Raw genomic sequence first — 16,158 nt, forward strand, 5'->3', positions numbered from 1 at the left:
TGGGCCTTTGGCCAACAGACTCCTCCTTAAGTGAAACAGATGAAGAAACATGCCAATGGGACTCTGATGTAACTTCTTCAACATTTTTAAATCCTGAAAAGAAGCACGCCAACTTTTAATTTCTTACCCTACACTACAATAAATTTTCTCTCTCATTCAAGATTTTATTTTTCTAACTTGCAATTTAACAGCGTGGATTATACTAATTCATAATTTATAAAATCTGTTGCAAAAAGAAAACAAAATATTTATGGTTAAATAATATCAAAGACAATATAGAACTTAAATAGCAAATTCTCCAGACAATAATTCTGCTCTAAAACTTCGGTCAATATTTCATCAATTCATACAAATGTAAACTATTTTTTTTCAGTTGCCCAAGTACCTGGTACACACCTCTATTTAACATGTTTTCCAACACTTTCAAAGTAATTTATTTTATACAAAACCTCTTACTAGATTCTCCACTCAGTCAAACCAAAGCATGTGTAAGCAAAGCAATTCCATTAGAAAGAAGGTTTCTACCGTGTTTGCTGCGTGACAGATTCTTATACTGGAGAGAATGAAAAGGTGAGGTGCATGGAACAGTGAAAAGGGTGAAATAAGTTTTCCTGTGCATGACCAATATTCTGAAGACATAAATGTATACTGTGGACATTGTAAATGGTGGCAATTGAGTTAAAAGACAACATGACAGACAATGACTCACATATAATAGTGTATATTAAGATTAGTATTGGAACATGACCTAAACAAGACATCTTCTTTAATCGCACACTGTACCTTCTAACTTCAAGGTAGCAGTGCTTGTCACTTGGCCTACAGAATTACTAGCCACAAAGGTATAGATTCCTTCATCCTCTGGATAAGCTTCAGCAATCTCCAGCTGGTAAGTATCTTCAAACTGAGTCATTCTAAAAAAACGTGATGGCTTGATCTCTCTCTCTTTGCTGTACCAAGAGACTTTCAGATCTGCTCAAGCAACAGAAAGAAGACAAAAATGTCTAAGTTATGATATTAGACTAGTAAGTAAACATTATTTGTACATTTATATCGCTCAGAAATCTTAAATCTCAAGCATCTCTTTAAATTTAAATGTGCCTTGTATTACTTTGGTAATGTATGATCAGTGGAAAATGGCTTTAAGTTTTCATTTCTGCACTGAAAATATTTGTATGGGAAAACTGATTCTGGTGCTGCTGTATTCCAGTGTAAAAATAGTTTTTCCTTTCCCCTCTTAATGTATAAGTTTAAAAATATTTTGCCACTACCAAACTCAGAGAAAGTCTCACTTTTAAAAAGGGATTAAACAGGCTATAAAATCGCTTGGTTGAGCTGAACAAATTAAAGAAATTAAAATAGAATATCCTTTTGCTAAGGACAGTACCTCACCTCTTTTTGTTGCAAATATTCTAAGTTTTGCACTTCACATTTCTCAAGAATGGTCCTGTGTTTCTTTGTTCCTTTGTAAAATTCCTGTATAAAATGCTGTCTTACTTGACTCATGTAGATTCTTTTAGACTTGGGAAAGAAGAGGACTGAAGCAGACTTCAGAACCTTGCCTCTCCACCTGGCACTATATTACATCATGAATCAAATGTTTTCACACAAATAGTGTGCTATTACTGACATCAGAAGAAAGCGACGGTGTTTTCAATAGAGATGCATAGTGTGTACCTTTAAACAACTGTATTTGCATTCATGTATTACCTAACCTAAGATAAAAGGTTTTCACAACTCAAGTAAGAGGTATGCAAATCCATTTGGATAGACTATTCAATAAAGGAAATTTTCAATACAAAAAATTTAATCACCGAAAGGATTATCAGGCACTGGACCAGGCTGCCCAGGGAAGTGGTTGAGTCACCATCTCTGGAGGTATTTAAAAGATGTGTAGGTGTGGCGCTTGGGGACATGGTTTAGTGGTGGCTTTGGCAGTGTTAGGTTAACGGTTGGACTCGATGATCTTAAAGGTCTCTTCCAACCTAAACAATTCTATGATTCTATGAAAGGGGACCTAGATGAAAGGATCCTTATGCTCTGTGCTGTAAATGCGGCTTCCGCATTCACATAAATACAGTTCTTGTAAAAAGAGTTACACTAGCAGGCTTTTCACAGAGGGCAGGCCAGTCCTTCCAACTTACATTTTCTGAGTTTTAGCACCACTTCTAAAGCAGGATCAGATTTGTGTAAAGCTTTTTTAAAAAAAGTTGGAGTTTGATTTCAAGTAGTGGAAATCCAAATTTTATATATTTGCATATAAATGTATATTACCAATTTTACATGGATTTTTACACAGTTATCACTCAGGATTATGTTTAAATTTGGAGTTTTATTTATCATTACATAATTGTAAATTCTTTGGGATTGGAACTGTATCTCATTCTGCAGTTTACCATGTGAATATTTTATTACTAGTCATACTTAAGTCCATTTATTGAAGTGAAAAAAGGTTTTATGTGGTTTTGTGTTAACTTAGAAAGAATTATATTAATTGGAGAATTGTATTCTTTGTAACTAAAACTAGCAAACACCTTTTTATGCTGTTAAAAATAATGCAATTGCCGTTTACTGTTTGCAGAGTGATATGAGATACTTAGGAATATTAGGATAAAGATTGAGGCATAGTTTCAGTCTGTTTGCTTAGATAATTGACATGACACTGTGTCATCAGATACTTCATCAAGTTCATTTAACATGATAATGCATTTCCACCATGACACTCCATGTTTTGAAACTGCGTTTTACTCATTGACACAGTTTTCCAACATCTGTTAGCATTTGAAACACTGAGAAGTTTCCAAAGACAAAGTTTTTGAAACAGACCTACTTTTTAGAAATGCTTAATGTTTATGACAGTTTATCGCTTCCATGCTTGATGCCATCTTTAACATATGACTTGCTTAACTGATAGCTGTCAGCGAGTAATATTTTGCTGTGCGCGTATATCAAATAACTACTTCTAGAGAAAGTCCAATCCCAGCGTATATACTGTTGCATTTTTTCTGAGCTCAAGATGAAAAATTCTGAGAGATGAAAAGATGTACAGGTTCTCATTAAACCCACCTGTCCCTGTAACTCTGCACTGAAAACGAGCGGACTGTCCCTCGGATGTAACAGCATCACGCAGTGGTATTATGACAGCAGGTGGATATACTGGCACTTCTAGCTCAGGAGAAACAACTTCTGGGACTAAAGGATAAGAAAAAGAAGTCATTTTTAAAGATGATCACACACATGTTGACAATCTCATTTCACAGATATTGTTATGAGGCCAGGAAACTCACTCTCCACTGAAAGTGAAGCTGAAGTTGTAGCAACTCCGTAGTCATTTTTTGCTTCACAGGTGTACACTGCTGCATCTTCAGGGAAAGTTTCGATCAGCAATAGAGTATATTCTTGCGCATCATGAAGAAATTTGCACTTGAAACCTGGAGAAAGCTGTTGATCATCTTTGTACCAAGAAACTTTGGGCTGGGGTTTGCCTGATATCATAGCACAGAAGCGGGCAGGTTTGCCAGACTCCACAGTGGTTGGTTCTAGCTCCTGAATAATCCGGGGTGGCTCTGGAGCTGCAAAATGGGGAAGGGGGGAGGCAAGGTGGGGAAAGGAAGGGGAGAAAGGAGGAGAGAGAGAAATCTCATTATCAATATTTATCAAGGCTTCAAAAGTATTAGCGAGGATATTTTTTTTTAATCTTATTAGTCCCAATCTTGCATGCCCATGAAAATCTGCCCTTTTCTTTGATACAGGGGGAATGATCTAGCAGCAAGTGTCTTAACATAATTAGCTATGTATGTTGGTGTTTGTGTTTTCTGTCAAAATGTGTCCAAAAATTGTTAGGCTGATCCCTCTGGCAAGGCATATTTGTCCATATGAACAAATTAGTTTTATTTGGACTTGAGAATTTCCTGGTCTAAATAAATACACTGGGGAAAAGAACTGCTATAGCATTTTCATCAGTGAGACAACTATTTCAGTAGAGCAAGAAACATCCTTGCACATGAGCGTTTTGGTAGTGTTCCAAACATAAGATTCTCTTTGGATATTTATTTTTTTTTTTTACTTTCAGAGTTAAAATTCCAGAAAAGCTACATAGTAATCAGAAAAAAACAGGGTAATAAACGCAGTAAAAGCATTGTTTGCGGGGACACATACCATTCACATAAAGAACAACAGAACTCCTATTCCGTCCTGCAACAAAAGTATATTCTCCAGCATCAGAGTAAGTGGTTTCAAAGATGCTCATTCGATGAACTCTCCTTTCCACCACATAACTGTATCTTTCCTCATATTGGAAGTTGATCTCAATACCGTCCTTGTACCACTGTGGTTCAATGTCATCTTCATTGACTTCAAATTCAATTTCAGCTCTTTGTCTCTCAATGACCTTTGAACAAGCAGAATAAATATTAGAAATAGCATTTGTTTTCACAGATGGTCCCACATTCCAGTTTCCTAGAAGAAGGCCCTGACCTTACGATTGCAGATTTTTATATTAGGACTCTGTTTGGTTACATATTGATGTTCTGCCTTTGCATTATTCTTTGAGTGACAAAGTTATGAAATCTTTATTCTTCTGTATAGGCCATACCTGGATATCTTTATGGATGCTTCTGATACGAATGTCACGACCTTCCACTATCAAATTGGCACTGGATGTGTTTCCACCTGCCACTACAGTGTACTGACCAGCATCAGACATTCTTGTGGAAGGAATGATGAGACGATGGACATATTTCTCTCTCTGAATTTTCATCCTAAGGATGATTTCATCAGAAAAGAAAATGAACAAGTTCTTTTCTGGTGGAAAATACGTAACAAAAGTCAATACAGTGTAGAAGCAATCATTTACCTGTCACCAATCTGGAGTTCTTGTCCATCCTTCATCCACTGGACCTGAATGTCAGGTTCTGAAATTTCACATTCAAAAATAGCCCTCCTCTTCTCCACAACCTTGATATCTTTAATATGCTTTCTAAATTCAATGTGACGAGCTAGGGCAGAAAAAAAATAGAATGAGTGCCATGATACTATTTAAGGCACTAGACATCACTAAATATACAAATCAAGAGGGCAAATACCTTCCACATATAAAGTGGCTGATGAAGCTGCTTTTCCAGCAACAAAGGTGTATTCTGCAGCATCACCAAAATGCACATTCCTTATGGAGAGGGAGTGTGTGAGCTTCTTTGTTCGTATCTGGCATTTATCAGTTGATTTTATTTCTACTCCATTCTTCAGCCATTTATATGAGATACCTTCATAGTTAACAGTAACTTCAAATGTTATTGTGTCTTTCTCTTCAGCATTGATGTCTTTTAGCATGGAGGTAATTAGGATGGCTAAAAGAAAAGAAATGGACATGGTTTCATTTTTTTTTGTTCTGGTTTGCTTTATTTTAAACGAATGTTAACTGGATCAGACACATTTCAAATTCTTTAAGACAGATCCTGATTTTTGGTAATATTAAAAGGAAAGCTCTGTGTCCAGAATCAATAGTACAACTAAATTTCCAAAAACTTCTGAATGACATAGGAATTCAAATTCTAATTCTGTCTCCTATGATGACTTGGCATTTAGGCATGTTGGCCTAAACAGAACAAGCCAGGATCTGACTTTCAAGTTCACAGCTTGTAGATCTTTTTTAAAAATGTAATTGAGGCTGTTTAAGGTTATTTGAAAATACGTCTACAACAGTGCTGGTTTTGTCTGAATTGCACCAAGTGCATGTATTAACACAAACTCTATTATTGGTAACTGTAAAATATTCTGGTTAAATTCATTTTTACATACGTTTTACAGTCAGAGTTGCACTGACTCTGTCATTTCCACAGACAAATGTGTATTCTGCAGAATCTTCACTGCTTGTGTTCATGATATTGAGCTGATGGAGTTTCCCCTGGACTACTATTTTGAACTTTTCACTCATTTCAATCTCCACACCATTTTTCAACCAGACGGCAGGCACATTGAAATGAGAAACTTCACATTGAAAAGAGGCAGTTTTGGTCTCAGGGATCTCAATATTTTTCATGGTCTTTGTGATGTGTATGGCTAAGAGGGAAAAAAAAAGATAAAAGAAAAGAAAGGATTTTTTAAAAGTCAGTATGTATGGAAGACTGCAAAAAAATAAGGGTAACCGCGTACGAAGCATCAGGTCAAGTTGTTTGATATGGGTTGGTGTAGCAATTCGTATAATTACTTTCTTACAAACTTAACAATACTTACTTTCCACAAACAGCTTTGCTTTACACTCGATTTGCCCAACAAGAGCTGTGTATTCCCCAGCATCAGCAGGAGATATGTTATGCAGCATAAGCTTGTGAACTTTCCTTTGAGAGATCATCTTGCATTTATCACTTTGTTTAAGCTCAATATTTTTGTGGAACCATCGGACTGGTACAGTGTCATGGGATACACTCAGTTCAAACGAGACAACAGCATTTTCCAAAGCAGTCACATCCTTTGGCTTTTTGATGATCTTGACAGCTTGAGGAAAAAAGTTAGCAAGATTCAGCAGTGTGTTTCATTTGAATTTCAAACCACATGTTAAAGCAAATATTGAAACCAGATTGACTTACTTTCCACATGAAGTCTGGCATTTGCTCCTATCTTTCCAAGCTTAAAGCTATAAACAGACTCATCAGTGACAACACAGTGTTTGATTTTCAGTGTGTGAACAGTTCCTTTCACTGAAATTTCATATTTATCATTTGATTCAAGTTCAACACCATTTTTAATCCACAGAGCTCCTTTCACATCAGGGTGGGTAAGTTCTACACTGAAAACTGCCTCCTGTGTTTCCGTCACAGTTAAGTTCTTTAGTGTCTTCTTTATCTTAACAGCTAGAGGGAAAAAAAAAAAAAGGAAAAAACAAAACTTGACAAAACAGACCAAAACTAAAAATTGTAGAAAATATAATATTCTTAATAAACCTGAATCGTGGGTCTTCATTTTAAAATCTAGTATGTATATATTGATTTATACAGTTTCCAGCAAGGTGGTGTGGTTGGAACACAAAAAGGAATATTTACTTGTAACATCCATGAGAAACAGATTTTTTTATATGTTTACTGCACAAGTAGCAAAGAGTGAGTTTCTACTTGCTAGCCAGTACCTTGAATAAAATGTGTTTTTATTAAAATACCAAGCTAAATTCCAAATACGGAGACTCCAAAAATACAGTCAGTTTGCTATCTCAGAAAACACATCATAGTATAAAAATATTTTCAAAAAATGAAGCAAAATATGCTTGTATCTTAAGGCCTTATCTAAGACATAGTGAGTGACTCTGGGCTGAGTCTTAAAGACACCAGTTGGTTGTAAAAAATACTGACCTTCAACCTTCAGTTTGGCAGATGTCTTTGAGCTTGCTATTTCATAGCTATATTCACCCATATCATCCAGTTTCGTGACAGGGATATTGAGCCTTCTCTTTACACCATCAGATTCAGCACGGTACTGATCTGTCATAGGTAATGGTCTACCATTTTTTAGCCACTGGCCATCTGATTCAGGATTTGCCACCTCACATTCAAAAACAGCTGCCTGGGACTCAGCCACAGTCAGGTCAGTGAGAGGCTTTGAAATGGCACCACCTGTTGGGAAGGAAAAGCACATGTGTTTGTTGTGTTGCCGTTCAGCTTTCCCCCATACAGAAATGCAACCACGTGAAAAGTTGGTGCTGGAATTCTTTGCCCTAGTTTGCAGCATGCCCATAGACATTCTGAGTTCTGTGAAAAATCAAGAATAGAATGTGACCTGAACATCACAAAGAGATACTTCTTCCTTCTATCCTAGTTTTTCTCATTTATTATTTTTTATTATCAGCACAGCTGCATTGAACATTCAAGACAAAAACCTTATTTTTTACATTAATTACATCCAAAGTGTACTACCGAATTAAATACTATGGCTCTGATTCAGGAAAACATATAAGCAATTATGTAAAAGCTTTGTTAAAATAAAATTATACCAATCACAAAAGATAAGCGGAAGAGCAAGGAGAACACAGAAAAAAAGATAAATTAAAGACAAAAAAGTGCAGAAACAGCACAATTGCTACAATTACAAAATATAGTACGTTGAGCATTGTTTTATAAATCACAGTGAAACAAAAATCTTAGCCATTAGCCCTACTAACCTGCTACTATAAGCTTTCCAGATGTTTTCTTCTCTCCAGCATAAAATACATATTCTCCTTCATCATCTTTCATCATCTTCACCACTGTCAATTTATATATTTTGCCATGTGCTTCAATTTTATATTTAGGACCAGCCTTGATCTCTTGGCCTTTGAAATGCCAAATTACATCAATCCCTGAATGGGAGAGCTCGACCTCAAAGGATACATTCTGTGTTTCAGTGCAGGTGATGTCATGAAGACCTCTAATAATCTGAATTTCTATAAAAAAAAATACATTAGAAATTCGTTAGTTACTTCCACAACCTTGTATTTAAAGTAATAATTTCACAAAGAACTGCGCATCTTAAAGGAAACCTACTTTCAACTGTGACACTGCAACTTGTTTCAACTTTGCCAACCATTAGCTTATACCGTCCTTCATCTGATGCATGGGTTCTGGTAAGCACTAGCCTCTGTTTATTGCCTTTACACACAGCTTGTACACGTTCATCAGGCTTTATCTGATGATCATTTAGGTACCATTTGGAGGAAGACACATCAGGCGCTGAAACTTTGCATTCAAGGATAGCTTTTGTTCCTTCAACTACGTGAACATCTTTTAGAGGCACCACTATTTCCACACCTGTCAAGTTACAAAAATATTCATAATTAAAAAAACTATACCTTTAAGAAGTAATCCTTCAGGACCCAAAAATCAAACACGCCTTCACAATCATGATAATGACTTACTGTACACTGTGATCCGTCCAGTGGTTGACAGTTCAAGACCAGGAACGCTAAAAGAGTAATTTCCCATATCTTCCTTTGTTGCATCTTCTATCAGCAACATGTGTGACTGTTTATCCAGCACAATGTGAATACGATCACTTGATTGAATTTCATGACCATCTTTCATCCAGACACCTTCCACATTTTCTAGGGAGACTTTAACTTCAAGTTGTACAATGTCTCCCTCACAGACTTTTTGATCGGTAAGTCCTTGAAGAATAGCCATGGGACGAGCTGTGAAATGAAATGAAGTTAATTAATCCTCAAAACAGATAATCAGAATATTGAATATTCAGGCAGCATGGGATATAGGGAAATAGCTATCACGTATACTATAATATAGAAAATCTATAATATATCGACAATATTATTAGAAAGGCTTACGCTTCATCTTCAGTTTGCAGCGAGTCCTTTTTCCACTAACAACAAAGCTATACTCTCCTTGATCATCTTTATTAACGTCTTTAATAGTGAGGATTTGGCGACCACGACGGGATGCAATCACGTATTTATGGTTAGAAGTGAGTTCGACGTCTCTGTGATACCATTTCCCCTCCACGTCTTCTGGGGAAACCTCACATTCAAGTTCACCTGAGAAGGATTCTGGTACTTCAACATCTTCAAGTTCTTTAATAAACTCAACCACAACTCCTACAGGCAAAAATAATTACATTCATGGATAAGCTTGATCAGATACCCCTGATGAAAACATTTATTAAATGAGCCTAAGGAAATTAATATATATATGGTGTAACCATTTTACGTAAATATATCTCCAAACTTTCATGCTGGATTCTGAGAATATGAAAGCAGCTTAAACATTTCTTAGTGGATTAGACATCAGTTTAAATTGTTTTATTTCTTCCTGAAGCTGATTTCACTTTAACAGTACTGCATAGTACTGAGCTATGTGCTTCTTACCTTCCACATTAAGCTTTGCAGTAGTTTTTATGGATTCGTCTTCTATCAGTGCACAGCTGTAGTCATCAGCATCGGACATTTCAATTGCTAGTACAGAAAGAAAATGAGCCTTTCTGTCCGAGTGCATCCTGTATTTGTCTCCAGAATGAATCTCAATCCCATCCTTAAACCATTTCACTTTGACAAAGGGTTCTGATGTCTCACATTCAAATGTTGCCATAGAGTCTCTCTCTTTGGCAACAACATCTTGTAACTTCTGGGTGAAGCTGATTAACTGCTTGGCTGCAAAACAATATGCAATGAATCAACAATGCGCCGGCCATATAGACTTAACACACTATGATAAGCAGTAGCATAAAAGTAAGAATTTAAATTACCTTGTACTAACAGGAAAGCATGGCTAGAAGTTTCACCAGCTATATTGACTGCTTTCACCATGATGCTGGCAGAATCATCAGAAGTCACATCTCTGATGACTAATTCGCAAACGTTATCTTCAGGCCAGTACCAATACACACGATCAGTCCTTTCAATCTGGACACCGTTTTTGAACCACTGGCACTCAGGGTCTGGTTTTCCCACCACTCTCACACGGAAGTGTGCATCTGTCCCCTGGTCTACCGTCTGGCTTTGAATTCGTTCAAATATCTTGGGAGCCTCCATGCTTGGACTAAGTTCAACCTTCTCTGGTTTGAATGTTGGAATGGTGATTTTGCCTTCAGGAGGAAGTGCTTTCTTCTCTTCCTCTGGGATCTCTTTGGTCCAGTGAAGAAGTTCTTCTTTTGTCTTTTTTAGCATTTCTTCATACGATTCATCTTTTTTGCGAGACTTAAGTTCCACAGCAGTGATGGCTTCATAATAGCCCTCTTCTGTCCTACGCTTGAATTTACTACGCAGCTCTTCAGATTCCTCTGAAAGCTTCTCGTGAGTGATTCTTTCAGCCCTTTTCAGTTTCACCACTTCTTTGGTTGTTGCCTCTGCAGGTTTGTCTACCTTCTGTACCTCAAAGAGAAGTTTTCCAGGCTCTGTCACTACAGGCTCGTGTTTGGGTTCAGGAGCACGACGAAGAACAGATCTGAAGTCTTCCCTCTGCTGGATCTCAAGTTTCACCTTATGTTCAATAAAGCCTTCTGGATTCTCTGCAGTGACTTTCACCTCTCCTGTGTCATATGATTTGCAGTCCACAATATCCAGGTAGTAGATTCCGTCATAACGGAGTCTAAACCTTTTGCTCTTACGGATGAGCTGCCCATTGAGGTACCAGTTGACCTTGGGCAAAGGATAGCCAGTCACACGGCAGCGGAAGCGCGCTGTTTCACCTTCCAGGACTCTTGAAGGTTCAGGAACCAAAACAATTTCTGGTTTTTGTTTTTCCTTTTGGTCCAGTGCAACTGCAGGAAGAGCACCCTCATGGGCCATTCTTTCTAACTCTTCAATTCGCTGCAGTCCCCTTCTGCCTTCTGGCAACTGGGATTCTTCCACAAGGCTTTTCTCATCCTTCACGATCAGAGTAGCAGATGTATGGTCTGTACCATATTTGTTAGTTGCCCTGCAAGTGATCACTCCACTATCTCTGGAATAGGCTACCCCATAGTCCAGGCTACAGTACCCAAACTCATTGATCATGCGGAGTCTGTTAGCTGCTTCCAAGGGTTTGCCATCATGCAACCACTCCACCACCATGGTTGGGTCACCAATTGGTGTAAGCCTGCACTCAAAGTGCGCTGGTCCAAATTGCTTGAGCCTTAAAGATGTGAGCTTCTTCTTAAAAAATGGTTTCTGCTGCTTTTCTTTGTCATAGAGGTCTCCTTCCTCCCATTGCTCTTGACCATAACGCAAATGGAGAGGCTCTAACTCTGGTGCTGCAATCTCCTTGGCTTTATAAGTTCCTTTCGGAATGATTAATCTCCTTTCTGGTTCAGGTTCTGCATGTTCAACTTCAACATTTACTTTGCACCGAGTAGTGTCACGCCCAGCTTTATTGATAGCAGTAGCAGTATACCATGCAGCATCTTGCCTGGCAGTAGATTCAATTTTAAGGGCAGCTGCCCCCTTGGTTCCCTCAATCCTGAAATATTAAAACCACTTATTTTAACTTTTTTGCACATCTTTGTTATTCATTTTTGCCCTTGTCCAAAATTAGGCCAAAGCCTCCAAAGGCAAATCTCTGGAGGAACTAGACGTTTTGTTTTTATTTATTCATGTTTATGAGTGCAGTGCCTAAGAATCAAACAGACAGGATAATAAAAACCAGTCTTGAATTCAGTGGCAGTTTGGCCTTCAGAGGACTTAAAAATTAGAGACAGATAAAGGTTCCCTAAATCTCTGTTGTAAAAGCATTGGCTTTGCAGAATGCAAAATATACAAGCTGGAAAAAATGGAGTCCTACAAGGCATTTTCTATCTCTCAGACTTACTGCAATGCAAAAGCTGTTAGTAGCCTCAGTAGTCATTGGACTAAGCCCTTAGTGAATCCCTTCTATGGAAGCAAGGATATTCAGCACACTATAGGACGGTGATTATTAACTTTTCTATTTAAACAAAATAAAAATGCTTACTTTATTTTAGGGTATTTATGAGGTACTATGATGTCACTGTTCTTCAGCCATACAATGTCAGGATTTGGGTTGCCAGTAGCTTTCACTGTCATCTGCAATCTAGAGCCCTCCTTTACGCTAACATTCTTCAGCCTTTCCACGAAGTGTGGTCTGACTAGGTCTTCCTTAGCTGAAAAAACAAGGGTAAGTTATCACGAAAGGAAATGACGTAACCATGTTTTTTAATAAGAAACACTCCTCAGCCTCCTAAAAACAGCATGCACAGTGGATACCTTCCACAGTCAGCGTCATTGAGACTGAAGCTTTGCCTGCTCTATTCTGAGCAATTACAGCCCATTCTCCAGAGTCATCAGGCATAGCAGGAACAATGATCAATGACTGGGTGCCATCTTCTTTAATCACTATTTTATGGGTGTAGTCATTAACCACTTGTTGACCTGCAGATACACATGGAAAAAAAAAGTTGCACTCAAAGCAGTGTCTCAACAAAATGTAAAATGCATTTAAGACTGTTTTTTAAGATCGTTTGTTGATGTACCATTATGGAACCAGTATGTCTCTGGCATAGGTCTGCCAACAACTTTTAAGTCAAATCTTGCTGTCTGCCCCTGTGAACATTTAAATGACGTAGGTTTCAGCACAAAAACCGGCTTATATAGTCTCTCTAGTTGTCCTTCATCTGTTTCTTCTAATCTGCGGGCAGGAGAACGAGAAGGAGAACTGCGGGCAGGAGACCGGCTTGGAGAGCGTGGAGAAATAGACCTGCAAGGAAAAAAATGAGGTGTGTATGACAACGTCATATAGCAGTGGGCTGACATGGTAAATGGAGTGCAACTTTTGCCTTTAGCATAATATATCTTAAACAGGTTAACCAATTTATCTATGTGAGAAATTGTGAGGAAATTAATTTTTACTTGTAGTCAATTTTCTTTAGGTTTTTGACAGCAATTTGTATAGCTGTATAGTATTAGGATACACCACAGCCAGGGAAATTTTGGGGATTTGGATACTGTACAGATATGGATGTAATCCTGTACACATTTGTGCATGTGTATGTATGAAGACATAACACAGTACGTGGCAACATTGGATTTCTTTCTGTCATAGAAATACAGCTATTTCAAGAGTGGGAAGTAAGAGCTGCACACAGTACTAAAACTCCAAGCGCAAAAGAATATTCTCCCAAAACATGACTACTTTAAGAAATAAATACATTTTCTGAGGTTGTAAATCTGATACTGTGGCTGGATATGCATGTGAATGATGATACTCTGGGAACTGCATTACTCATTAAGAAGGCAAATCAGACAGAGTTGGCACATAAATCAATTTAAGCCACAAAACCCAGCATTTAGAACTTCTTTAGAGGTATGCAGACTCCAATAACTTAAGCTGTTTAGCTGCTGTGTAATGAGTTTTTGTATTGTCTATCACAGCAGACTGAAGTCTCATGAAATTTTTATGTTAATGTGTACCTACCTATATCTTCTCATAACTTCCGGTCCTGGCATATAACCTGGAGCTGCTGTGGGTGCAACTGGCTCAACGTAGAGTTTTGCTGAGCAAATGGCATTTCCTTTCATGTTACTGGCAAAGACAGTATAAATTCCTTCATCTTCAGGTAAAACAACAGGCAAACGCAGGCTGGCACTGCCGTCTTGCAGAACTTCCATGCGGTAGCGTTCTCCATGTCTTATGCGCTTACCGTCTTTGTACCATGCGATCTGCATGGAAAGAAACAGTGGAATGTTATGTGAGCTCTCCTAAAGACAAGGATCCAGTAGTGACCCACGCATACAACATATTACAACTTCTTATTTTTCAGCTGATGTGTCATCACAGCCCATGTATATTTGTTCACATTAACATTTTTACTTGAAACAAGACTAAAGTAACATGCTTTCACAGTAACCTGAAACACAAGTTTTGGAGCTAGAAACAGATATAAAGCCCATTTTGACAAAGAACAAAGTGACCTAGGGCCGGACTTGATACTGTGTTGCCCACTTGGGTGGGCTAACTCGGAGATACTCAGAAGCAAGACCAACTTAACTGGTAAATCTAACCTACCTCCAAACTGGCTAGCCAACTTAACACTATTCTATTAAGGGGCAAAAGGAAAATTTAGCTTGATATCAAAACAAAAAAATGGATTTCCTTTCAGATTTGCTGCTTTCTATGCAGAATGTAGAATGTCTCACAACGAGATGTTTCAAGTAGAGCATCAGATGGTTTTTAAATAGATTAAATAGACAGGTTTGGGGTACCTTTGGCAATGGATATCCAGTCGTCTTGCAATGGAAAGTAACTCCTGTCCCTTCAAAGGTTCTGTAATTCTTTAATCTTAATTCGAATCCTGCTTCTACAGCTTCAGATTCAGAAATATCAACCATCATCTCCTCTCCGTCTTCTTCGAGAAGTTCATCTAAGGTGGTCTTAATAATTCTGAGTTCAATTTCCTTGATAAGTCTTTCTTCAAAAGAAGAAATATGGAATTCCTATATAGAAAAGCAAGACCATTAAGTTCTGTGTGTCAGATAATGACCTTGTAAAGAAGTGATTTCTACTGGTAAAATGTCAATACACAATACAGGTATCAAGTGGTAGACATACCTCATCTTCTACAAAAGTTCTGACCATCACTGTATCTTTTGCCATTTTCTTCCTAATTAGGGCTTGTTCTTTTTCATATTCTTTTTCAAAGTCACCATATGAAATAGCAGGGGCTACCTCAGCCACTTTAGGTTCCTGTACATATGCAGTCACCTGGGTTTGGTACATCATTTCTTGTTGAGATTTTATGTAGGCTTCATAATCAGCTGAGAATTAAGAACATATTCATTTTGATAAGTTTTTGTGGTTTTCACTGGACTGAATAGAGAAAACAAATACAAACTTATTTTACTGGTTTTGGTGATTCAAGTAGAGTTTCTGCCTGTTTAGCCAATAAAATACAAACAGCAATAAAATGCAAAGACTGATGCCCTCAGATGAGCTTTATAAACAGGTAAAAGTTTTACTGTGCTTTTTTGGTGTTCTAGTTCTCAAAGTGAAAGCACTTGTAGGGACTATTTCACAGTTTCTTCACTGTGGCTCTGTCTCCCGCAAACTTTCACGCATTTTTACACGGACAATTAAAAAAAAAAAAGTTCGCTTCTTTCCCTGTAATAGAACAACCTATTACTTGGTTACCCTCCTTTCCCCACATCACTCTCTGAGTGTCTTATGTTATATAGATTGTTATGGACATCAACAGAAGAGGGATTCTGTAGCTATACATTCTAGCAAAGAATACAAGTCCTTCAAGAACCTGATGTCAAATACTCTGTCTTGCAGGAATGGAGCCACCAGGTCTCCTTTTATATTTCTTGAATTGACCAAAATAAGCTGCAAAGAGTTCGCAGTACACTTTAAAATCTTTTTCCCATTTTAAAGTTAATTTTAAGAAATATTTTTCCCATTTCTTTAATCTACAGTGTACCTTCTTCTAGTAAGGAGACCGTTGCAGAAGCTTCTCCATGTTTATTACGAACAACAATAGTATATTCTCCGGCATCGTCGGCAAAAGTCATGGAAATTTCAAGTTTGCATTCCCCGGTTTCTCTTTTGTAACTCACTTTGTATCTATAGAAAACATAAAAGTACAAGTTCTCTATAATTCTGATTATAGAACAGACTTCCTAGTGTATTTGCTTTTAGTTACGCAATTGATCAGAATCACTCCTAAATTGTACAAGACAAAAAAAAGAGAAACTTTTTCAGG

General features: G+C 37.6%; 1 protein-coding gene across 39 annotated transcripts in view; it reads right to left on the minus strand.

Annotated features, from left to right (window-relative positions):
• Nucleotides 1-16,158, minus strand: part of TTN (titin) — a 244,262-nt gene that overhangs the window by 207,510 nt on the left and 20,594 nt on the right. For all 39 annotated transcript variants that reach the window (XM_054210417.1, XM_054210392.1, XM_054210385.1 and 36 more), the window contains 24 exons: nucleotides 15,877-16,019; nucleotides 15,009-15,214; nucleotides 14,663-14,893; nucleotides 13,875-14,119; nucleotides 12,934-13,157; nucleotides 12,668-12,832; nucleotides 12,396-12,564; nucleotides 10,216-11,906; nucleotides 9,839-10,120; nucleotides 9,302-9,568; nucleotides 8,879-9,151; nucleotides 8,508-8,771; nucleotides 8,147-8,407; nucleotides 7,341-7,601; nucleotides 6,585-6,848; nucleotides 6,232-6,492; nucleotides 5,797-6,057; nucleotides 5,085-5,345; nucleotides 4,856-4,997; nucleotides 4,595-4,760; nucleotides 4,159-4,390; nucleotides 3,288-3,572; nucleotides 3,067-3,192; nucleotides 784-972 (listed from right to left, as the gene is read on the minus strand). In XM_054210417.1, the coding sequence (XP_054066392.1) occupies nucleotides 784-972; nucleotides 3,067-3,192; nucleotides 3,288-3,572; nucleotides 4,159-4,390; nucleotides 4,595-4,760; nucleotides 4,856-4,997; nucleotides 5,085-5,345; nucleotides 5,797-6,057; nucleotides 6,232-6,492; nucleotides 6,585-6,848; nucleotides 7,341-7,601; nucleotides 8,147-8,407; nucleotides 8,508-8,771; nucleotides 8,879-9,151; nucleotides 9,302-9,568; nucleotides 9,839-10,120; nucleotides 10,216-11,906; nucleotides 12,396-12,564; nucleotides 12,668-12,832; nucleotides 12,934-13,157; nucleotides 13,875-14,119; nucleotides 14,663-14,893; nucleotides 15,009-15,214; nucleotides 15,877-16,019 (6,869 nt within the window). The remainder of the gene's footprint in view (nucleotides 1-783; nucleotides 973-3,066; nucleotides 3,193-3,287; nucleotides 3,573-4,158; nucleotides 4,391-4,594; nucleotides 4,761-4,855; nucleotides 4,998-5,084; nucleotides 5,346-5,796; nucleotides 6,058-6,231; nucleotides 6,493-6,584; nucleotides 6,849-7,340; nucleotides 7,602-8,146; nucleotides 8,408-8,507; nucleotides 8,772-8,878; nucleotides 9,152-9,301; nucleotides 9,569-9,838; nucleotides 10,121-10,215; nucleotides 11,907-12,395; nucleotides 12,565-12,667; nucleotides 12,833-12,933; nucleotides 13,158-13,874; nucleotides 14,120-14,662; nucleotides 14,894-15,008; nucleotides 15,215-15,876; nucleotides 16,020-16,158) is intronic.

Source organism: Rissa tridactyla, chromosome 7 (assembly GCF_028500815.1).
Source record: "Rissa tridactyla isolate bRisTri1 chromosome 7, bRisTri1.patW.cur.20221130, whole genome shotgun sequence".
Taxonomy (NCBI): domain Eukaryota; kingdom Metazoa; phylum Chordata; class Aves; order Charadriiformes; family Laridae; genus Rissa; species Rissa tridactyla.